Source organism: Xenopus laevis, chromosome 9_10L, assembly GCF_017654675.1.
Source record: "Xenopus laevis strain J_2021 chromosome 9_10L, Xenopus_laevis_v10.1, whole genome shotgun sequence".
Classification (NCBI taxonomy): domain Eukaryota; kingdom Metazoa; phylum Chordata; class Amphibia; order Anura; family Pipidae; genus Xenopus; species Xenopus laevis.
Window position 1 is genome coordinate 82,994,873 of NC_054387.1, and position 25,081 is coordinate 83,019,953.

At 39.1% G+C, this 25,081-nt stretch overlaps 1 protein-coding gene across 2 annotated transcripts; it reads right to left on the reverse strand.

Moving 5' to 3' along the window:
- Positions 1-11,871: 11,871 nt before the first annotated feature.
- Positions 11,872-24,103, reverse strand: ackr3.L (atypical chemokine receptor 3 L homeolog). 2 transcript variants are annotated; one of them, XM_041575537.1, is made up of 3 exons: positions 24,073-24,090; positions 21,316-21,406; positions 11,872-13,773 (listed from the first exon to the last, which is right to left on the reverse strand). In XM_041575537.1, exon 3 carries the CDS (start codon positions 13,747-13,749, stop codon positions 12,637-12,639), a length of 1,113 nt encoding a protein of 370 aa, XP_041431471.1. In that variant the 5' UTR covers positions 13,750-13,773; positions 21,316-21,406; positions 24,073-24,090; the 3' UTR covers positions 11,872-12,636.
- Between the last annotated feature and the right edge of the window lie 978 nt (positions 24,104-25,081).

Consider the following 25,081-nt stretch of genomic DNA (forward strand, 5'->3'; position numbering starts at 1 on the left):
TGTATATATAGTTCTTCAGCTAGTTTTTTTTCATCATTGTTTAGCTCGTGTTTTTACCCCACATTTATACAGATACACGAAAATAACTGTTACTCTGGTTACTGCCTGGCAGGGCCGCCATTAGAAATCACAGGGCCCCATACAACAAAATTTTCGGGGCCCCCTGGGCCCCGCCCACCCTGGCGCCCAAGCCCCACCCCTGATCCCACACAGACATCAGAGCTAAAAAAGTAACCCCCCACACATATTGATGGTCAGGGCCCCCTTATAAGGTAAAAAACATTGGCGTCAGGGCCCCCCATAAAAGTTTTTTTTTTAAAAAAAAAAACATTGGTGCCAGGGCCCCCCTTACAAGTTAAAAAAAAATTGGTGCCCCAAAAATAAATTTTTATAAAAACATCGGCGCTAGGGCCCCCCTTACAAGTTAAAAAAAATTGGGGCCCCAAAAACAATTTTTTAAAAAAACCTTTGCGCCAGGGCCCCCCTTACAATTTAAAATAAATTGGGGCCCCAAATATTATTTTTAAAAAAATATAGATATAGATATATATCGATTATTAAAATATAACATTGGTGGCCAGGGGATTAAAATAAAACAAAAAACCCCAAATTGGTGGAAGTAGAATTGAACTTGTGGCTTCAGGACTTCAATAATAGCTGTTTTCGTGACTTCGGTTCTTTTCGCCGCTTCAGAACTTCAGTGTCGGCTCCTTTCGTGACTTTGTTTCTTTTTTCAGCCCCGGGCCCAGGACACTTGTCCTTCCTCTCCCCCCCTGAAGGCGGCCCTGCTGCCTGGTATAAGATAGCAATAGATTAATGTTGCGCAGTAGAGGCACAGGGATGGTCCACAACACGGTGGTTCTAGGTTTGATCCAGATCAAGGAACTTCTAGGTGCCGTTTGTATATTCCCCCCATGTTTCTATCAGTTTCCTTCAAGTTCTCTGTTATCCTTTGAAAGTCCAAAGACATAGTGATAGATTAGTTGGCTCTTGATTAAATTGACCTTAGCATGTGTATTTACATAACTGTAATAGAGAAATTAAATCGAAAGCTCCATAGGGGCAGGAATGTATGTGAAAAACGGAACATTCTCTGACAGGCACTGGGCAATATGTCAGAGCTCTAGAAACAAATGATGATAATAATAAAGAGATGCTTGTGCGCATATGTACTTAGGACTAGCACGATGGCTTTTTAAAGATATTTTAATGTAGAATAATATAGCATAATCATTTTTATTTATGCTTTCAGCTGCTTAATCTTCTCTTGGTCTGAAACTCATAAAGGAGGCATTATACTAAGCATTTATAGATTGAGAAACAATATCATTCTTTATTTATATAATGACAACATATTCCGCAGCACTGTAAAAGAATTATACATCAGTTCCTGCCCCAGTGGTTCCTCTCACATTTATCATGGCTAATTTCATCAGGAGCCAGTTAACCTGCCTGTATGTTTTGGAGACAACCATAGGAAAACCATGCAATCATGGGGTGATTATATCCTTGCAAATAGTGCTATGCCTGGAATCAAACTTGGGACCCCAACACTGGAAGGCAGCAATGCAAACCATTGTGCAGCATCACATCCAATTGATGTATTTAAGATTGAATGGGGAATCCTGCAGGATGTTGATTGAATTCATAGGCCATTTCAATTAAAAAAAAAGATTTTTAATGTTGTCCATGCCTTCCAGGGATTCAATATCTCAGATCCCCTCAAAAGCCACGTGGTCTGATACATGGAATCATATTGTAGGGCGGGCTATTGTTATCAAAATGAGGTAATACTTTATCAACTGTGGATGTGGTTTCATAGTGAACAGTCATATTCTAATCTAATTAAATCAGAATAATTTATCAATTTTAATAATGAATAACCTAAATCATACACTTTTAAGATGATATACCTTTTAACTGCATAAGCCCTCTCAGGGAGAAAACTATTGTGGACAAAACACCTTTTCCTGTACCTTTCAATGATATACTGTATTCACAAATGATATAGGCAGTGTGTTTCCCCTTCAAATAAATGGTAAGTGGCTGAGGGTAGGATAGAGCGTTTTGACCACTGTGGCTCTCTATGGGAGGAGCGATAAAACAATTGTACTCTTTTGTCTGAGATATGATTGAGCCACGGTTAATCTCTTCAAACAAAGCAAATACAACAAATGCATCATCATAATCAGGGTTCCAGAAGGCACTGCTCTATCCAAATGGTTGATTAGCATTTCTAGAAAAAGTGAATGTAAACTCTACACAATATATTTTCCCTTTAAACATGGATGTTAAAGGAAAACTATACCCCCAAAATGAATAGCAACAGATTACATCATATTAAGTGGCATATTAAAAGAATCTTATCAAACTGGTATATATATTTAAGTAAATATTGCCCTTTTACATCTCTTGCGTTGAGCTGCCATTTCATGATGGTCTGTGTGCTGCCTCAGAGATCACCTGACCAGAAATACTACTCTAACTGTAACATGAAGAAGAGTGGAAGCAAAAGACACAACTCTGTCTGTTAATTGGCTCATGTGACCTAACAAGGTTAGGTTGTTTGGTATGTTTGTGTGCACTGTGAATCATATGATCCCAGGGGGTGGCCCTCATTTTTTAAAATGCCAATTTTCTATTTATGATTACAAAATGGCACATACTATTGGAAAAAGTATATTATTATGAAAATGGTTTATTTACATGAAGCAGGGTTTTACATATGAGCTGTTTTATGCAATATCTATTTATAGAGACCTACATTGTTTGGGGGTATAGATTTCCTTTAACATCTGCATTAATACAGTATTTTTTGCAGGTTTCTTTATCTGTTCCTTAGCCATTCAGTGTCCAGTTAATACTTGCTCAAACAATGAAACATGGCAAAAATAAAAGTTATTCCCCCGAACCCTTTAACTTATTGCATGCAGCAGAACTATGTGAATCACAAATATATAAAGCCTCTAGTTTTAAAATGTAAACGCCTGTTTGTACATATTGCTACACATAAAGACAACCATACTTCTGGAATAGGTCCTGTCCTTACTCATTTCCTTCCATGCTGTAATCTGAAGCACATGCAGAGGTATCTGATTCCTTTAAATTCTTTTCCCAAAAGCAAAAGGCAGGGACCAGGGGAAAATATAAACCACTAGCAACCAATTAGATACATACGTTTGTGAGATGTTATTAAATGTTTAACACAGCTATTTTTTCATTTAGGCTAATGTCACATAGGGTGATTTCCCAGCAGTGATTAAACACAGAGGGGGGGATGCCCAAACTATGATAGAGTGCCCCCTATTTACAAAGTCACACAACTGTCAACCAAAAAGATTAGAGAGATGGATTATATAAGTGACACTTGCATGTCACCACAAAAATCTAGAAGAGGGTGACCGGAGAGCCTATGGGCTTGCTAGCAGCTCTTTGACTTGAAGCAGTTAATAGCGGAGAACAACCAATCAAACAGGACATTTTTGGACTTTACTGAATGGTCCAGGCTTCACCATAGTGTCATGAAGGTTTTAAATGCATTTCCTGTAGCAAGGCCTTATACAGGAGAATGTGCATTGGAAAAGGTGCAAGAAGGAATAATTAGTTTACTTTTAAGTAAATTGCCACCCAGAGCCAGACCCGGCCGGCCAGGTGCCCTAGGCAACCCAGCTGGCAACCTCACTCCACACCTGGAGGGATGTGGAGGACTAGGGAATGCAGGTAAGAGGTGTCCATCTCCCCCCCCCCCCCAGTTTTGCTCCCTAGACATGTGCCTCTTCTGCTTACCCCTAGTTCCGGCCCTGTTTCCACAGTTGTGATGGTGGGTGCCTGCTACAGGTCTCCAACCTGCACTGGAGATATATTTATAGACAGGCAAAAATGTTATGGCACACTACCAGTGAAAAATGTATTTAGCCCATAAGCCATATACAGGTGATGTTTCAGGCCCCATTTGGCCCTTTTTTGCACCCCAGTGGGGCCCAAAACGTGAATACAGAGGGTTCCACTAGATCTTTTCAATTCAACTCAACTGAAAGTAGCATATAACCCAACACGCTGTTGAGAAATCTGTTTAAGATCCCAGCCAATAGCAAATAAAGCACCGCCGATATACAGAATTATCTTTTGATCTATGCACAGTGACATTTGTATTACTCCTAAGTTGACAGTAAAATATTTAGGTTCAAATCTGACTGTATCTGGGGGATGAAGTGTCACAGTGAATCGCGATATGTGTCTCCTTCCTGGGATTCAGCTAGCAGTGATGTGTGTACGTCTCTATTTCTAAACTACCTCTTCTCTGTAATCAGTATCAAGTGTTTCTTTATGTAACAATGAACTCTTTCTAGTCTTGCTTGGACTGGGGCGTGCAGAGAAACTCTTTGGGAAAAATAACTTGTGCCCCTGGCACCCATGGCTACACTGTATCTATGATAATAAGAATGTGTTATGGCTGATAGCCAGGGGGCAGGTGGTGTCTGAGCAGGATCCCCTTGCCCTCAACTCAAAATTAACCTCACATTCCAAAATAAACATAAACCAGAATAGACACACTGAGACTGTTCACCTACCTAAAAAGAACAGAGCATGAAATGGATGTATGTTCATTCATTTATATCTTATAACACATTTACAGAGACATTAAAAATAAAAGATTTTTAATGGTTGAATAATTTTTTTTTAAATAGCATTTTACATGTTTAGGTTCTCCATATCCCTTACATTTCAATTATGCTGGTCCAGACTAAGGCAGTTCATATTTATGCCTCTTTCCACAGCTTTACAGTAGTTGAGTATAATTCTAATATTCTATTACCATTATATAGTAGATCATATTGATGTCAGCAGCATTCTACATCCACATTTCCACAAGTAAATCATGGTGATGTCAAGAACTTTCTCCATCCAAGTTTCCACAACTGCACTCTGTGATGTCAGGATAATTCTACCCCTGACTTTCCACAAGTAGATCACATAGTGATATTAGAAGCTTTTACCAACAAAGTTAGATCTTGGTGATCTCAGGCAATGTCTTCACTTTTCAAAACTGGATCACAGTGAAGTCAGGAACTTTCCAATATGACTTGCGCAGGCTCAGTAGCTAACAGTCATGTAGGCAGTTTTCTCCATCTGACGCCCAATAACGTCAAGACTGAGATTTAAAATAGGCCATTTGAAGTTCATGAACATCCAAACAGCCAACCTGCCTATTGGAACATTAAACAGAGACTGTCTATAGAAGTGGTCCCCAATCCGTGGCTTGTGATAAACAAGTTCCTGTCCGACCCCTTAGATCAGTGATCCCCAACATGTTGCTCTCTAACCCCTTGGATGTTGCTCCCAGTGGCCTCAAATCCAGCAAACTCATAATAGGCCTATATTCTCAAAAGCCTATATTGAGTTAAGGGTTCTGACCTGGGCACCAGCAACATTTTAGACCAACAATGGTCTTTTATCATGGGTCAGAACCCTTAAATCAATAAAGATATTTTAAAAAAATTTATTTTTGTGGTGCAGTCTATTATCAGTATGCTTGTGTTGCTCCCCAACTCTTTTTATATTTGAATGTTGTTTGTGGGTAAAAAAGATTGGGCACCCCTGTCTTAGATGTTGCTCTCAGTGTCCTTAAAGCAGGTGCTTCTATTTGAAATCTTGGCTTGTAAGCTAGCATTAGTTACATAAAAAACAGCCTCCTGTAGGCTGACAGTCCACAGAGGGGCTACCAGTAGCCAATCACAGCTCACATTTGCCACCCCTGTGAACTTTGAGCATGTTTACGTTGCTCTCCTACTTTTTTACATTTGAATGTGGCTCATGGGTGAAAAACATTGGGGACCCCCGGTCTATAGCATCTTAAAGTAGCCCCACAGGCATTTGGCAGAATCTACAGATTACTAGTTCAGGCCTGCTCCCCATAACTGCGTAGATCCCACTGCTGACAGAAAGTATTGTTATCAAAGCAGCAGTGATTGCTTTGTGATTGCTATGACTAAGGATTTTGAATGACAAATGATGCCTTCTCCTAACCAGGGATTCTCACAGAACTTTGGTGCCTATCTTTCTCCTGTAATGACCGATTTCCTGCTGCCAACAAGAACACTGCCCTCATTACCTGGCCAGGAAACAAGCACTTTGAATTCTGCCTCTTGAGGGAGGCTTAGCGATGGGCAAGTGGGTGATGAGTGAAGTTCTACAGCAAAAAAACCTTGACCTTTGCACTCAAGCAGTTCTGGAACTTAAGGGGTAATTCCTTCTAATAATCAAAATCTGCTTGTATGTCAAGTCTTATTATAAAGTTTGCTGTCAACGTAGGTAGTTCTGTGGGAAAACATCAGCACGTTTTAATAAAGCATTAAAATCTTGACAGTCTTACATATTGCCAAATGAGAGAAGATAGGTTTAACAATGGTTGCCCTTTATTTCTGACTGGACTACAAGCCCTTTTACCTCTGAAGAGCATATATGTAGCCCACTGGCTGTTGTTGAACAACATACAAATATGAAAGCTGCTTTTACCCTTAATGGGAATAAGTTGATTGAAAAGAACCTGGAGCTACTTATGGATAATAAACTGTAGGAAACAGTGCCAATCAGCAGCGGCAAAGGTCAGCAAGGTATTGTTCTGTATTAAAAGGAGTATAGATTAATGGGAGGATGCGATTAATTCACTTTACAAAGTATTGGTGTGGTCTCATCTAGAATAAGTGGAGCCTTTTTGGTTCCCATCACCCCTAAATACAATATGTCTGAGGTAGTAGAACTTAGGTAAGCATTAACCTCTTCCCCACCACCCACCTGCATCCATCCATCTAGAACTTATCCTGCAGTTGTTCACTGTAAATAATATATGTAAGCACCCTATATTTTAAAATACAATAGATACTAGAAGCCACTGATTTATTTAACCACATAAAGGCACAAGGTGTTCTAATGTCTTTACATGTTAAAGCAGTGTGTTCATTAGTTCGAATCTACAATTTTTATTGTGTCCTATGGCACAAAAGAAATCAATAAGTACCATTAATAAGGACAGAGCATTAAACGGATTGTCTCATGGCTGTTGCATATTTTATAGGCAATAATGCATCCTCTATATTTAAAATATAAGGATATTAAAGGTCACAGGGGAATTCCATAACTATATAAAGCAACATGGCTTTTTCTGGTCATAAATATATTACCTTAGCCCAGGGGTCCCCAACCTTTTTTACCCCTGAGCCACATTCCAATGTAAAAAGAGTTGGAGAACAACACAAGCATGAAAAAAGCCCCTGGTGGTGCCAAATAAGGGCTGTGATTGACTATTTTATAGTGTCTATGTGGACTGGCAGCTTACAGGAGACTCTGGCAGTACACCTGGTTTTTATGCAACCAAAACTTACCTCCAAGCCAGGAATTCAAAAATAAGCACCTGCTTTGAAGCCCCTGAGAGCAACATCCAAGTGGTTGGAGCGCAACATTGTTGCTCACGAGCTACTGGTTGGTGATCACTGCCTTAGCCAAAGCTGCCTCCTATGGATGGTATTTGCTCAATCCAAAATAATCCCTTCTCCTGTTGAGTCATTTACAAACATAAACATGGAGGAACAGATTCTGTATATAGTGTAATAAATATATCTGTGGTGTACCATTCTGTATATATGCCCAGGGTATCCACCCAGCAGCTGGTGATCATTAAAATATTGGCAGTCTGACTGATGTGTGGTCTTGATACTTGTAATGATGATGACATTTTTTTAATGGTTTTCAGTAGTTTTTGCAGTGGGACTAAGTACCCCCTAGTTACACCACTAACTATAGGGGCTCTATGCCTCCCCTGATTTATAATACACAAGAACCATGAATATCCTGTAAATTGTGTCCTTATTAACATCACTAATCTTATAAACACAGCTTAATAATGTAAACAGTGTTTACAAATGTAATTTGTATCTCGTGACTATTGTGAAACTATTATGGAAAGACTGTACCTCCTGTTCAAAAATATAATATTAAAGGTTACTTTGGTGTTCCTTGACCCATATAAAAGCACTCTGCCTTTTGTCTTTATATTGTATATTGTATAACTCCTTGGTGACTTGTAATATCCTTATGTTTTACAATAGGGGGTACATTATTCACTATATATAATCCAATTCATCTTCTTGTAAGCACCTGTGACCATAAAAGACCCACCAGCCTGAGCCAGGATGAGAGCTATGTAATCCTGCCGTCTTTCTGTCTGTCTGGGATTCTTTATAGCAGAGGGGGTAGGCAATCGGTTTGAGAGAAGACCCTTGTTCAAACAAGTCCAGTAATGAGCAAGGTGCTTTCAGGTCAGTGAGAAACCAGACATTACAAGCAGGGTCTGCTTAGTAAGAGATTGGGTGTTTGTATGGATGCAGTCACCAGCAAACACACCCTCCTTGTGTATGTATGGGATTGAGCTGAATGACATATCAAATTTCTCTTGCAACATTGAGGAATTACTGAACATGGGAACTTGGGCAGCTTAATCAGAATAATGGGTTTATAAAGAACTGCTCTGGAATATATTATATTGAAGTTCTAGTTCTGTATATTGCAGCTTTGTTCTAAAAGTTTGCCTGGATTTCATTATTTTTTATTATACATTTTCTTATTCTATGGATATTTCCATGTGTGGAGTTGTATTGTAGACATGCTTTTCCTCACGACCAACCACAGCTTCAATATGGCAGGAATTCTTTCAAACATCTTTCTGTTACAGTTAATGTGGTTCAATGGGCTTATTCCAAGTGTGATCATCCATGGACCAAGATGTAAAGGTACATATTTTAAAGTGATAGTTGTCTAAAGTTAATTCCCATTGAAAATTAGTTCAGTGCTTTAAAACCCCATCGAACAGAATCTGCTCAGTGAGTTAAAAAATGTTAATAAATCACAAACATATTGGACTGCTAGGAATCTGTAAGTCTGACCATAAATAGTTTTGTCTTTTGGCAGATATATTAGCTATCTGTGTACAGTGTCACTTGGATGACCTTTGTCACCTGATATGATGCAGCACTTGCTCGCACACCTAATTACTTTAATTAAGTGCAATTGACATCTTGCAAAAGAACTGTCTCAGTTTCCCCATCATCAACCTACCTCGGTTGCAAAACAGGCTGAGACCCTCTGCATTTTTATACCAACTGGTGAGTGGGATGTGAATACCATGTCATGTCACTGTCATGTGATTATTTTTGCTAACAAGGTTCAGGGGGTTATTTGTCAAAGGTTGAGTGTTAGAGTTTTTTATACCTTAAATCAGGAATCCCCAACCTTTTTGAACCCGTGAGAAACATTCAGAAGTAAAAGGAGTTGGGAGAGCAACACTAGCATAAAAAAATTTCTGGATGCCAAATAGGTGCTGTGATTGGCCATTTGGTAGCCCCTATGTGGATTGTGGACCTACATTGAGGTTCTGTTTGGCAGTGCACCCGGTTTTCTTACAACCAAAACTTGTCTCTAAGCCTGGAATTCAAAAATAAGCTCCTGCTTTGAGGCCACTGGAAGCAACATCCAAGGGGTTGGAGAGCAACATGTTGCTCATGGGCTACTGGTTGGGGATCACTGCCTTAAATAAACTTGAATTAATTCAAATGAACTCACAACTCTAATAGTATCTAATTTAAGGAAAGAACTCGAATAGGAAAAACCAGATTCTGTGAGTTCAAGTCCCGAAACCGAAAACCAAATTAATCGAGTTTTCGGAGGGAAAACACTCAAATCACTTGAACAAAAAATACAACTCGAAAACTCGAATTTTCATGGAAAACATAACTCGAACCTCAATAAATCTGTTGCAGGGAACATTAACTCCATCCAGCCTTGTGACTTGATTACAATTTTTAGGTTGTAAACTGTTCACCTCTTGTATATATATATATGTGTGTGTGTGAACTGTATTTTGATGAATACACCCTTCTATTGTATTGTGCTGCAGAATATGTTTGCTCTTTATAAATACCTGTAAACAACAATAATAATGTGTCTGACCAGAATCCAATTGGAATTAGGATCCTATGGACCTAAATATAGGCATAAAATTGCCCAAACTGATTAACATTGTCTGTGTTTAGCTAGCTTTAGTAGGGCAGGACATCCTAGTGGTAATATACCACTGGTGAGACATGGTGCAAGTCACCTTATTTTTCACATGTTGCACCCCGCTCCACACCTGGTACCTACAAAAAGAGCATATAGAAGACTTTAACACAAATCAGGGGCACTGTTGTCATGAGGTGTTCTAGGAAACTATTTAGCTTACATGTGAGTTAAAAGAGTGAGAAAGCAAAGAGTTTTGAAACATAATAGCAAATCATAAACACCTAAATAACCACAATGCATTAGAAAAATATTTCTTTTTGGCTTCAAATTTCAATAACCTAAAAATATGTTATGCCCTAAGTATATTTTATAAGAAAAAAGTGGCAAAGCGCTATTACAAAACTACAAAATGTCAAGGGTGTCACTTACTGACCTCAGCAGCTGTTCTTATGCCATATTATAATTGCCTGGCTTGACTCGGCTAGTAAATAGATGGCATTCTACTTGTATGCCTAAAGATATGTAACCCCTCCCAGCATAATCATTTAGAGAGCTACTTTTTTTTCTAGAGGTTCAATAGGGCAATGTTTCCTATTCCATGAAAATGGGTTATGTCTCAAAAGATTTGTTTGCCGTTTTTCTTTGATTACATGAACAACTGTCAGACAATGCAGTCTACGGAGTACTCGAGAGCAGGCTGTGGGGCCATAATTATTCCAAGGAATAGTGTGTTTGCCCTCTATGCCTTCACCAGGAAAGACATGTACTTATCAAAACAATATCTTTGTGTTTTGACTCCAGGAGGAGTAGCAAAAAAAAGGGTATGGGGTCAAACTCTAAAGAGCTCTGTTTTTTTACTCTTTTAGTACAATTTACTAATTTTGTGGACTCCAATTGTTCTGTTTATATAGAGCTAAAGCTTCACAACAGTTGTTGACTATTTATATAGAACCTTGGAGCCAAATGTTGATGGTTTAAAGGGGTTGTTCACCTTCCAAACACTTTTTTCAATTTAGTTGTTTTTAGATTGTTCCCTAGAAATAATGACTTTTTCCAATTACTTTCCATTATTTATTTTTTAAGTTTTTTCCAAAATCTAAGTTTAAAGTTGAATGTTCCTGTCTCTGGTGTTTGAGTCTGACAGCTCAGTAATCCAGGTGCAGATTCTGAACTGTTACAATTTTGCAACATTTAGTTGATACATTTCTCAGCAGCATCTCTGGAGTATTAGCAACAATTGTATCAATTCTAACAGCTGCCTGTAATGAAACCCAGAGATTCTGCTCAGCAGGGACAAAGATAAGAAATGTATCAACTAAATGTATCAATTTAGAACAGTTTACAGGATCGGCGACCCCGCTCCCAGAGCTGCTTCAGAAGGAGAGAAATGACACTTTATACTTCAATATTAGAAAAACCGTGACACATAGAAAATAGAAAGTTATTGGAAAAAGTTGTTATTTCTGGTGATCTATCTGATAACAACTAGTTGTTTGAAGGTGAACAACCCCTTTAACTGTCTGCTGTACTTATAATGATAATATTCTCCAAGTTCATCTTTACCCAGCCTTCCCTTTTGTTAGTCCAGTGTCCCTTTTTCTTAAGAAAGATGAGCGCAAAGCTTGCCAATTATTTACACAACCAAAGGCTGGATCCAATAGGGCCAATGACCCACTGATGTAGCATGGCATAGTGACTTGCGCAGACAAAGATGCACTCAAGAAGACACACACTCATGTAGACATAACCCCCACGCACACACAATCTTACACGCAAATGCAATGTTACAGCCATAATAAGCTTACAATGCAATCAAAGTGGTTTAATGAAATGCTTTAATGGCTAAAAGAGCATTCAGTAAATATCAAAACCATCAAAGGACATTATGAAACAAGTAAAAATCGCAGTTGTCACATAACATAATAAACACTTCAAAAATATAGATATTATTTATAGATGATATATAGATATGTCTATTTGAATTTCAAATACAAAGTACTGCCAATTAACAAAAATGGCTTTTAAATACAATAAGCTATAGAAAAATATATATAGGAGCTTTAGAAAAAGCATTTTATATTACATATATTACAACAGTGGCTGACATACAGTATTTACAGATTACACTTGCACTCAAGATGCCGCATTCACTGGGCGTTTGCCAGTTGTGTCTATTTGGCGGAGATACCTTTTGAGTTGTGCTTGTAGTGACTGGGACATGAGACTTACTCTGTCAGCTTAGTCTGTTATTTATTGCAAAGAAGGAAGCTTGGTCTTGGCAATTATGAACAGAAATATGTTCACAGAAGCTCGTGTCAGTGCTTTATTCTCCCTGTTAAGGGTACAGTACAGCTAAAGATGATTTGCAAGCAGATTATATTTCACTTTGCTTGAGTGCCTCTAAAGTCTTATAAATGGCATGGTGATCTGCAACTCCTGTGTAGGCAACTGCTTTGAAGACGATTTCACTCTCAGCTGATAATATCAGCAGGAATGTAAGCCACTTTGGTCCCAGTTGCCCCATTCAGATATAACTGTGGGACAGAGAGATTTCTAAGGCAGCCATGTAAGGCATTGACATCCTCATTTTGGAATTTGGTCTACAGCTGAATATTCTGCTTCAGATACCTTAGAAGATTCAATAAGTTTGGTCAGACCAGTCTTTGATGAGTAGCGGAAGATAAAGGCTTTCATTATCTCATAGCGATAGTTCCGGTGGATGAAACTGTACAGGATTGGGTTGATACAGCAGTGGAGCAGGGAGTAACACTGAGTGATGTGGAGGGCAGCATAGAAGAAATTATCCAAAAAACAACTGAAAGGGATAAGCTGCAGGAAGGACATAACGTCTAGTATGACCATGGCATGGTATGGCAGCCAACAAACCATAAACACAACTACATAAGAAACAATAAGCCTTCCACTGATTCTCCTCTCTTGGTCCCCGGAAGAAGACGAAGAAGATGAAAGAGTACAAGCCAGTAGGCAATAAAAGATTGCAATTATTGGGAAGGGAATAACAAATCCCAGCATAATGGACACTATCTCCATTCCCAATAGCCACTCTTTGAAGGTTTCCTCAGGGTACATTGAGCGGCAATAGGTTTCATTAGTAACAGGTGAGGAAACAGTCTTTAAGTAGTAAGTGTCTGGAAGGGAGAAAACAAAGGCAACAAGCCAGACAAGGACACAAACTAATCGTCGTACGATTTTTCTTCTGCGCTGGCCAGCAGTGCCATTTAATGACACGCAAAGGTAGCGATCAACACTCATGCATGTAAGAAAGAAGATGCTGCTGTACAGGTTAATGGAGAACACCAGGTGGGTAATTTTGCAGGTCATCTCACCCATTGGCCACTGGTTATGTTGGACCAAGGACACCACCCAGACTGGCAGAGTGAGGAGGACACATAAATCAGCTATGGCCAAGTTGAAAATATACAGGTGAGTTTCATACCCAGTAGTTTTGGACTGCAGGTTGAGCCAGATCACCATAGAGTTGGCCAGGAGTCCCATTACAAAGATAAAGATGTAGACTATAGCAAGTGTGTAAAGCAGAGCACTCTTGTTCAGCGTGTTAGGACAGGATAAGGACTCCAGTATAATGCAGTCGCCATTGGAGCAGCTCAGATTGAAATCACTGGAATTCATACTTTCCATGTAATCCATAGCGGCGGCAAAATCGGCTGCACTCATTGCTGCGAAATGTCTGCAAACAACCTGCAGGGAAAAACAGGAACATTAGAAGATAAATACTCACAAATGAACATTCAATACATACATTGGGTGCAGTTAAATGCTCCAATCTTGCTTATAAATTCTGCCTATTCATATGCACTACAGTACAACTGGAATCAAAACTGCCTGGGGTGCATCAGCTAATTATACCATGTGTTGCCAACGCAGCCATATTATACAAAAGGCCAATACCAATACCTGGATTTCACTTGGTCAAAGGCAGGTTTAGATAAAAGATCCTTTTTTGGCTACAAAGCTATTGTACTTAATCTGTATAATTTGATATATGTATTGGATTCTATTGGATGGATTCTTATTATGAGTACCACAAAACAAAAACTGTGGAACCGTGTTAGCCAGTAGCAAAAATAACAACTAAAAAACAAACAAATACAAAAAGTATTGTAGAAGTAATACCTATATTGGCTAACAATGAAAATACATTGCAAGCTTTCGGATACATGCTGCGAAAGCTTGCAATGTATTTTTATTGTTAGCCAATATAGGTATCATTTCTACAATACTTTTTGTATTTGTTTGTTTTTTATTTGGTGTTTTTATTAAGAGTAGGAATCTTTATTTACAAAGTGATATTGTATGCCTCCATACATGTTGTTTAAATAGAAGAATATTTTACAGATTATTATTGATACCAATTGCATTTAGTGAATGCATTTAAACATCTAAAGGAAGTCATTTATCTTACGGTCCTAGCTCATTTCTGTTCCTTGCCATAATGGATTATAGCCTTTTGACAGGAATGTGAGCTACACAACCAATAATTGCTTCCCTTGGGCATATGGTAAATAGCAAATGTCACAAAGTTTTTTTCATGCAAATCTGTATATGTGTTCTTTGGAAATGCAGGCTATATTTCAGTTAAAAGAGGTGAGTATTTCTGCCTGCATGGGGCATCTGTTGGGGTATTGTTGCATTGATCCACTGTATTAGCATACATCAAATGAAGGGTTTGTTATTGGGCAGAGACCCATCACATGGGTAAACCCACAAGAATATGGCTTGTGTGAGTGGCACACTCTTTGGGCCAGTGGTACCTATAGTGATTTTGGGCAGTGTTCCACAAGATATTGCTAAAAATGTGGCAAAATTGCATATTTTAAATATTCACATCATAAGTTCAAAAATGTGCACAAAGCATACGCCTTAGACACAAGCTGTACATTTTCTAGGGGACACTGAATCCTTAATCAATGTATTTGCTGCCAAGAGTTACTCATGTTTTCGATTGTAACATCTAGCGAGCAGGGCCCTCTTTACCTCCTGTATCGAACAGTTGTTTTATGTAATTTGTATGTTTCATGTATACCCCCTTCTAATGTACAATGCTGCAGAATATGTTGACGTTTTATACATTGATGTTAATAATGTTGTTTCATACTGCAGGCAATGCTGCAAAATTAAATATTAATGAAGAATTAGTTCATTAATAAGCTAGGGGCTCCCAGTGTGGAGGTATACAGAAAAGCTTGTAAATCTTGTTTGTTGGTGCTCCTGTCCTGTCCTGCTGGTGACAGGAAATCAGTCTGAAATGACCCCAGATTTGCTTTGCTTTTTACGTGTGCCCTTTGATGGCTTAATAACCCTTAACCACATGTGCATCAGCTCATGCCCCTTCCCCCTAACAAGAAACACATGTGGGTGACAGAGCAAGTGTGAAGCTGGTGGGGGTGCTAGGAGTAATATACATTTGAAAGGGTTAAGGTACGCGTTGTCTGTAGGTGTTAAAATTTGTACAAATGAGACAATTGTCCCTCGGTGTGCTATGACCTGACTCTCCTCCCTATGTCTATGACAGTGACCTGGTTTCTTTTTCTCTTGGACTTTGACATAATCTTTAAACCCTCAAGACTGATATAAAGCCCTGTGACCACAGCTATATAAAAAAGTCAGTCTGTGTAAGTAAGTGCCAAGGCCCATAACAGCATATGGAATCATCATGGTAATGCTGAAATGGCCCATCTAATCCTTAAACACAGACACTCAACTGCTCCTCTGCAGCTCTTTGTATTTAGGGGATTAAAACTTTAAAGGGGATATGTGTGATAGAATCGGCGAGCATGTGAAATCCTAAAAGCCCTGGATTAGAGAACCGATCTCAAAAACATCAATACTCCTTACCCATACAATGGGCTCAGGGACCACCTACCTTACACACACAGACAATCTTCTATTATTACCATCAATGTTGTTTAAGGGGATTTTTTAATAAACTATGCTTGTCTGTGCAATTGATTACAATATATCAAAGGCATGAAAGACCATAGATTATCAAACAGGTAATTCCTTGGAGCAAGGGTATTTTTGGGCACTTTGGGCATACTTTCATTGACTACATGGGTGCTCTTGGGATCAAAGAATGATTGGTGGTTCAGGGTTAACACATAGTTATGTTGGTAATGCCACATATTCTTCCATCTAGCACAGGTACCACTGCTATTCAGCCAATCCCATAGGCCAAGCCAATTAGTAAGTGACATCTGTCATGATATGCATTAGGCTTTGTAAGAGTTTTCCTTTTAACTACATACAGTATATGCAGCCTTTGAGAATCCATTCAGTCACCTTTTGTTTCTTTACAGGTTTCCGCTCCCCTAGTGAAGGGTCTCATACTGATATATCTGGTCCTCAAGTGAGTTTTTTTTTTCAACACTGTGTTTTTAAGTATTGCAAAAGCTTAAATGCCTATGGGCATATACCCATAAAAGTTATTTTCATAAACAAAATTAAATCCTCCCAATACGATTTAGAGCCCAAATCTCTCATAGTGAGTTTATTACACTGATTTGGGAATTCTTTGAACAATTAAAGGATGGTAGTATCAAGTCTGGTTAAATCCAAAGCGTTGGTACAGTGCATGCAGTGTAGTGTTGAAAGAGCAAAATATGCGTGATATATATCTACAGGGCATCTGGAGAAGCCATAAGGCAGGAAACATAATTAAAACTTTATTTGGCCTGAAAAAGAAAAAAGATTTCAATCTTTCTGTGATTTCCCATGGATGAAAAGAGTACAGTAAAGCACATCTAAGTAGAATAAAAATATTGATATATTTAACATAAACATTTTCCAATTGGTTGTTATGTTAGCATGTTCCTCCATGAATAAGAAATAGCTGGATGCAGGAGACAGACTGTCTGATTGAGGTACAGAATATTCCCTGAAACACATCTATATTGTTACTTAATACTTGCACTTCAAATAAACCTGGTGCTTCTTAACCTTTCATGAATATTCCGACCATGTCTGCCTCTGAATCGTTTTATGCTCTTTCTACACCATATAGAATAAGACCTGTATATTTCATTAACCTAAGGCAACCATTGAGTTCAATGATTCCAGTATTCTACATTCATGAGACAAACCAAATCTTATTCTTGCAGGATGAATGGACATATACCATATGTATTTGACTACCTTTCTACTGATCCATTTCTTCTGGCCAACAGCTTAAATGATCAGAACAGCATAAAGTGAAGTGGAGCTGGGGCTGATCCATCATTCACTGGCTGGCATCAACAGATGATGAAAGACAGACCATCCTATATCCATAGTTCATAGATATTGATCAGTATAATATGTCTACCAAACGCACCATGCAATCTTGAGAGATTTCCCAGGGATAATTTGCTAGTGCAGCTGCTGAGAAGAGGCTAGCTTAGCATTTTAAGTGACTTTCCCATGGCTTTGGCATGCTGCAAGGTATCTACCCATTTTGAATGGCTTTAAACTGGTGGCACTTGTTAAAACTTCTAAAAAAACAAAATTTAGATGGGTAAAATAAGTTGGATACTTTCTATAGTAAAAGACACAAAGACTAGAAGAGTAGCTTGTCTAAAAAGAACCAATAAAAGCCAAAAGTAGCCAGTTACAAAACTCCTCGTGTGGCATTATGCCAGGGAAGTCAAACTGAGAACCTTTAAGCTGTTGTGAATTACAACTCTCACATCCGCTGGAGGCTGGTGAATTTGACATGCCAGTGTAAGCTGTACATATAAAGTATCACTGGGAAACAAATGTTGCTTTAACTGTATTTCCATATGATCTAGTTTTATTCAGAGCAGTAGCCTTACCAGAGTAGACAGGGAAGGAAGCATCCTGCACCTGGAACCAAATACCCCACCTGTACTGTAATAATTGTAACTTCCCTGGCTTCAGTAGGGAAAATTGTCAGGAAATGTTTAGAAAAGCAATAGCTGTGTACAGAACAATTACAAATAAATTGCATTAATTGCCTGGTCCAATTTCACTGCCACTAACAATAAGAGTTTATTCAGGTTAAGCGAGTTCTCTTGTAACCCTAAACTTCTATAATACAGGAACAATACAGGCAAGGATTATGGATGGATCTCTGGACAAAAGAAAGCTGATCTGAGAGCAAGAGCTCACTATGAACAAATTGCGTTTGCTACCTTCAAAAGATTCCCACATAAACAGGTTTATCCAAATAAGATTAAGGAGAGGCCTAGGGTGATGGTCACATGAAGGCAGGGAGAATGCGTACCACTGAGATTAAATGCTTCCTGGGAATCAAAGGCATAGAAGCTAACGGGACTACTTTTATCTATTATAGGTAGCAGAGGTGATGTCCAGTAGGTCAGACTGATTGCTCTCACTCCATTGTCCCAAGCTGTATCTGTTGCTTGGCTCTCTAAACTCCTTGCAGATAGTGCCCTGCTTAAGAGTTGAACCTAGAACCCTAGTCCTGCAGGTGATTCTGCAATTGGAGCCCCCCTTTCTATATCAAGAACAGGACTCACTCCCTAAGGACAGCTTCCCACCTCTGGTTGTATTGTGTGCATCTATAATGAGTAATCAAACATATTAGGTAAGAATATGGAAAACATTTCATCACAATTAATGTCCCATATTGGCTTGTGTAGCCTGCACTATTAACTGCAATATATCTGTCAGAACAACTTTGTTGCTATGTCTTTGCGGCACTTTTCAGCCTAGCGCTCATATTTGAAGCAATATAACACTTGACAGAAATGATTGCAGAAATTGGGTTTAGGGGACATGAGGCTCATAGAATTTGAATATAAATCAGAAAGTGTCCTTAGTGGCAGTCCCTCACCACCATTAATAGTGTGTATATAAGCCTGCAGAGCTCTGTGTTCAAACCATGTTTACAGTAATTGTATTTGGGCTCTAATAACATCCTCTCATACAAAACACAAAGGGGGGTTTTCAGAATGCAAAGTATCTAGGAATTGTTTACCCCCCCCCAACACACACACTGATTCCTACACATCACTTTACATCAGCATTACAGGGTAATTAATACATTGTTAGTTACACTCCACCCACCTTTTTCCCCTGCCTTCTAAGTTCCCTGTTTTTTCCCCGAAAAAGTCAGAATCAGCCCTTTGGACATGGACCCTCCCAGAAACTGTGGTAATAAGGCACCCTGGGGAGTTCTGTACCATAATTCAGCTCATAGAAACTCACATCTATTCTCTTCTTTGCCCCCTGCAGCCTCCCTCTCTCACTTTCATTTCTTCCCTATGGCATCTTGGTTTCTTTTGCTTTTGTGCAATGACTGCATTTTGCTTTGTTGATTTCAAAACATTTCTTTGTCCTGATATCTAAGGCAAGCAGTACTCAGCTACAATGTGCTTTAAACTGGGCTGATCTCTGCAATTTACAACATATAATGTGTTTAGAATCACTGAAAGAAAATTGTTGCTCTGAAACTGCATGTGCAGCAACTGAGTGAGCAGGTATTTCTTGCCCCGCTAAGGCAATTCACACCAGCAGCATTTCGACATTTCAACTGAAGCCCTGCCAGGGTTGATAAATGGGTAGCACTCACCCATATGCCCACAGAAACCTATAACACTTAACTTGTCTATTAAGGGCAATATAAATGGAATGGGGTCCATTATAATACACCTGATATGAAACTGAGATTTCCAGACATTTTGGGTTGGTTAGAAAGAAACATATATATGTGGAAGTATTGTTATAACAATTTTATTTCCAATATGTGGTCAGGCAAATCAGGACTGGCCCAAGCCCCTTTTCAAAGTTAGGCCCTTACGTTTGGAAACCCAGCAGCAACATATTAAAAGCAATAGACTTGTTTTTTGGGATTTAAATCAGTAAGTTGCACGTGTGGCCAATATTACAGAGATCCTGTGTTACATCTTCAACAAAAAGACAAGCATCTTCTTGCCAGAGGTGGTTAGAGAAAATAATAGTGTCAGGTTGAAAGACACACATCCATCAAGTTCAGCCTTTTAAGTCTATATACACCTGCTTAACTGCTAGTTGATCCATTTCTGGGGTAACATTATTATTTACAGCATTTACCTGCCTAATGTGTGCATTAATGTCTTTATTGCCCCGTCCCCTGTATACAACATAGTACAGGCAGTTACAGTGGCTCTGCTGGAACCATTCTGAGCTGACTTGGACCCACCACTGCACAAAACTTGGGAGCAGAGGATGTACCAACAGTCTTACTATCAGGGGTGCCACTGTAGATACAGAGACAGAGTCTTTTCAGCTAGCTGTTTTTATATTTACTATCTTAAGTAGGAGGATACTTAAACCAATATATTACATCTGACATGATCAGGAGGTCATTATTATTAATAAATTAATGCAAAGTTACAAGTCCCAGTTAGAGATATTATTTGTATCTTCCACTTTAGCCAAGAGCTGACTCAGGGTGATGGGAAATGTGGCTTAGCTTAGGCAGTTGGCTGAATTTATCTAGCCATGTATATCCTTAGTTACTGACCAACACTGTTTTGATACGACTACATAATACAGAAATGAATGTAATGTAAACAGGAAAAGAATAAACTCTAAAACGAGCTCATAAAACTTTGTTTACATGAAGGCCCTTAGCAGAGATATACTGCTGCAAATGATACATTTGTGCATTAGTATTAAAGGGGATGTAAACTCAAGTTACTAATGTAATACATTCTTACTAATGTAAGAAAAAGTAACTATAAGCAAATTTTCCAAATACATTCACTTAAATATACAATAAATGCAAATGCTGTTAAAAGCAGTTTTGTAGCAGAAGTCTTGCATACTTCACAGGTCTTTTTTTATCACCTGGCTTCTGCTACATGGTTTTAAAAGTCATAGAAACGGTAGAAAGGGAGAGGTCAATACTGCTTTCATAAACAACTGTAAAGATGAGTTGTTAAAAACTATATTACTTTCATTAGGCGACATTTTATTTTTAGTTTTAGATCTCCCTTTAAGGTACAACAGGGTTCTAAGAACCCTAGAGCTTCTAAATGTTACTACCCAATAACTCAATTACAGGTACATGAAACTTATTTGCCTTCTGCCCAACTAATACAATAGCTACCCATGCCTCATTGGGACAATATGCCTCTTTCTATGCAATTCTGTGTCAATTCTTAGATGAATAAATAATTTAGTGAATACCTGGAAGAGTGGGAGTGTAGGCCCCCCCAACAAATGCCACAAACAAACCTTATCATATAAAAGCAACACATTGCCCCTACCCCATTCTACCTGTGCAAATATTTAGTCACTAAGATTATAGCTGCAGAACACACAGGTTCACTTGACTCCGTCTTTGCCAGACAGCTCTGTCGCACACTATCTGCAACAAAAAAAAAAAAGAATTCTTGGCAAAATCTTTTAAACCAAGCATTGCACCCCACCACAGGTTGTGACCCACAATCTCTGAAGGATGCTGGGAGTCCTGCTCAGGGGTTTAGAGATTTGACATCCTTGAGGTATACACTACAGTTCAAACCACCCACAGGTCTTTTGAACTTTTGAATTAAAATTCCCCCATTTGATATACATGTATTTTGCTATATAAATATAGGCACGCTTGATACTTTCATGCCCAAGGAGAACGAAACAGTTAAATAGTTACAGACGGGGAGCACTAACACAACTAAAGAGGTTACGGTGGACATGTATTTAATTGGCAGCGCATTCCAAAACATCACTGACAGGGTTAACGTGTGGTTCATGTTGCCAAAGAAGAGGTTAAACATTCACAGTGTATTGGGTGACCTGGTATCCAGGGGTCAGGCACAAGGGATATTAACAGGCCAGCGCCACAAGGAGACCGCGATGCTTTGCTAAACACACTTACGCACACTTATACACATGGATAGATTACATTAGTGCAATAGGAAACATTAGTGCAATATGGAAAAATGGAAATATGAGTATACAAATGGCCAAGAAAGTATCAAGTACTAAAAAAGGAAATGATAACTAAGACTCACTGGATCAGGACAGAGGAGACTCTTTTAGTGGATTCTGTAACCTTTAAACAAACCATCAAATTGCTTGGAGACACAGGTCCCGGCACTTATTATGTGCACAAATTTATTATTAGCATATTGTAATTGTGACTTTCAATGGCAGTGAATCCTGTATGTTTTCTTATCAGTCACTATTCTTTGAAAGTCACTGTCTGTCCTGTGATGTCTTTGTTCTGCCTGACATGAAATGGGAATGGGGGTAATTTAGGCATTAATGCAAATAATAATTACAGCATTCATCCTGTTTTGCAAGTGGATTTGTAAAAAAAAAAAAAAAAGGAGGCACCTTTCTCACACAGGTACAGCAGAGTTGCAACAGGGATAAGGTACACTTGAGTATTCACACAGTGCTACTACCCTTTACATCTTTTAATCCAATTCTAATCAATGTTAGCATTAAATGCCCTCCTGCCTGCATGCAGCAGCTATATGCCCAAGCACAGGGGATCATAGAGAGATCAGACCAATTTTGCAAGCACTTTGTTATGGATTCAGATCTCCCCAACTTGTGTTTTGTTTCTTTAAAAGCCACACAAGCAGACATATAGCACCATGCAGCAATATAAATGTCTGGGAAAAGTGGCAGTGCCCATCAGTAAGAGACAGCTGTGCACACGCAACGCAGACAGACATCTAAGAGAGCAATAAAGTGCAGTATAGCATAGCTGGGTGTCAGCTGCACAACTTTACTCGGAGATACCCACAACGTCACCGAGGTTTCCCCCACGGTCACTAACAGATAATGATATCAATGAGATAACATGAGAATACATTATATAACTTAGTTCAGCATCAATGCAGTCACACTTTCCAAGCAGATTAATAAACTGCACTTTCTAGTCTTGTTTGAATCCTATTTCTTCCATAATGACAAAAACCAGAAGATCAGCAAGAAACTGCCAACACGCAAACAATCAATTCAATGATATGTGTCTAAAAGTATTTACATCTGCAGCATTACTTCACAAAGTGCCTGCAGGGCAATCAGACATCAGGGGTACAGCAAAATATAGTAGGTAGATGCTTAAAGTTAACAACTTGCATATATATTTAGAGAGGGAAAATATGGAACTGCTGTAAACTACAAGGACATCACTGAGCATATATATATATATATATATATATATATATATATATATATATATATATATATATATATATATATATATTATATATATATATATATATATATATATATATATATATAAAGCCATACATTATTAGTATATTAACTTGCCCTCAGCTGTTATTGAACAATACCTAGCATCCCTTAACTAATGAATATATATATATATGATACAGTACAACACCTGTATAGCATGTACTAACTTGTTGGTACACACATTACAACACACACAACAAAGTAAGCGAAAAATACTCCTACATTAAAAAAAGCATGAGGCAGCGATGATTGAAACGAAGAGCTTACACTCTTTCACCCATACTACAGCAGCGTGTATTGATGGAACTGCAGCAACTGTGTTTAAGAGCTAGAAGTCCTATTCTTTATGGTATATACATACTATACTTCTATATAGGGCTATATCAGACAGGGGTACACAGGCATATTGGTATCTCATGTTGTGTTGTACAGAGGGCATATTTGGGCAAGTTGAGTTGGTGTGTAGGGGTTCTATCATATTTTGTATAGGGGATATATTTGGTACAGAGCAGGGTATATGGTATTGTGTAATATAGCTGTGATGGGAGATATGTGCATGCCAGTGTTATATAGAGTTACATACTTATAATTTACAGCAGGAATTAACCATCTCATGACATTCACATAAAAATCTAAGTGTAACTATTAAATGCCCCTTCAGCGCTGAGAGTTGGTACCGTTCGGCATCCCTAATGCCCCCAGAATCCCCCCTGTCCCGCTTCTCGTTTTTTACCAGTCTAATGACAGTAAGTTCTCTCTGCGTTAATAAAGATATTAAATGAATGACTTGCCCCCATCCCACCTTTAGAACCCATCTCTTACCCCGCTGCTTGACTCTAGGGCGCAGGTTCCCACACGACTTCTCACTTGTTAGTTTCCCGTGCGTTTGAGCCGCGAGCTTGCCTTGCCTCTATATATAAAGATGCAGCAGTGCGCCGCTAGGGGGAGTTGTAGCGCACGGCCGGCCATGCCTGCTAAGTAGGGCAGCACGCAATATAGTTCAACGACTCCTCCCTGGGGATCGGGTGCTACAGCCCAAATCTGATAAGAGTAGGAGGGGAGAAGCTGCCGGTTACACCGAGTGGACACGGGCTGCAGTGAGAAGTGCGTGGATGGAGAGTCACTGGAGATGGGCAGGACAGTGGTGGAAGGGCACAACGTTGCTTGTGGAAGTTTTTACAAAGTTCTAAGCTACAACCTGGAACGTCGGAGTCTCAGCGGCCAGTTGGACAATTGGGCTGCGCTGACTGTTGAAGTCCAGCACAATCTTGAAGCGCTGCCGGTTGATATTGCCATGAAACACGTCTGTTAGTTTGTACTTGGCTGGATGTTTTCTCATAGGAGTTATGTGTCATTGAACTGAATTACTAGTAGGGAACTGGTCTGATTGGGACACGAACCCCTGTACCCTCTGAGCAACTGCCACATTCACTTCTGATCACACCTGCCCAAAGAAACGGCCTTGCTGTATTATGTCCATGCTGTTCTAGTGCAACAGTGATATTATTACTGGGCACACTACTCACTGTGGGATTGCAGCAGGTAGTTTGCTAATGTCACTGCTCCCACTATTCACTGGGGGTCATTTACACACAATGTCCTCTTTGCTTCACTTCTCCTTCTGACAATGAGTGCCAATGTCCCATGCTGGGCAGCAGCAGCTACTTGCTCCCATCATCACACTTGCCAATTGGGCTCTGTATGAAAGGAGAGCGCTCACAGTAGGTGTTCTGGCACACTGGCTAACTACTGAGGTCATGTACAGAACATTACTCATCACAATGTTTGATAGATACAGGTTCTCTGAAGCAAATACCCATCTTGATGACCT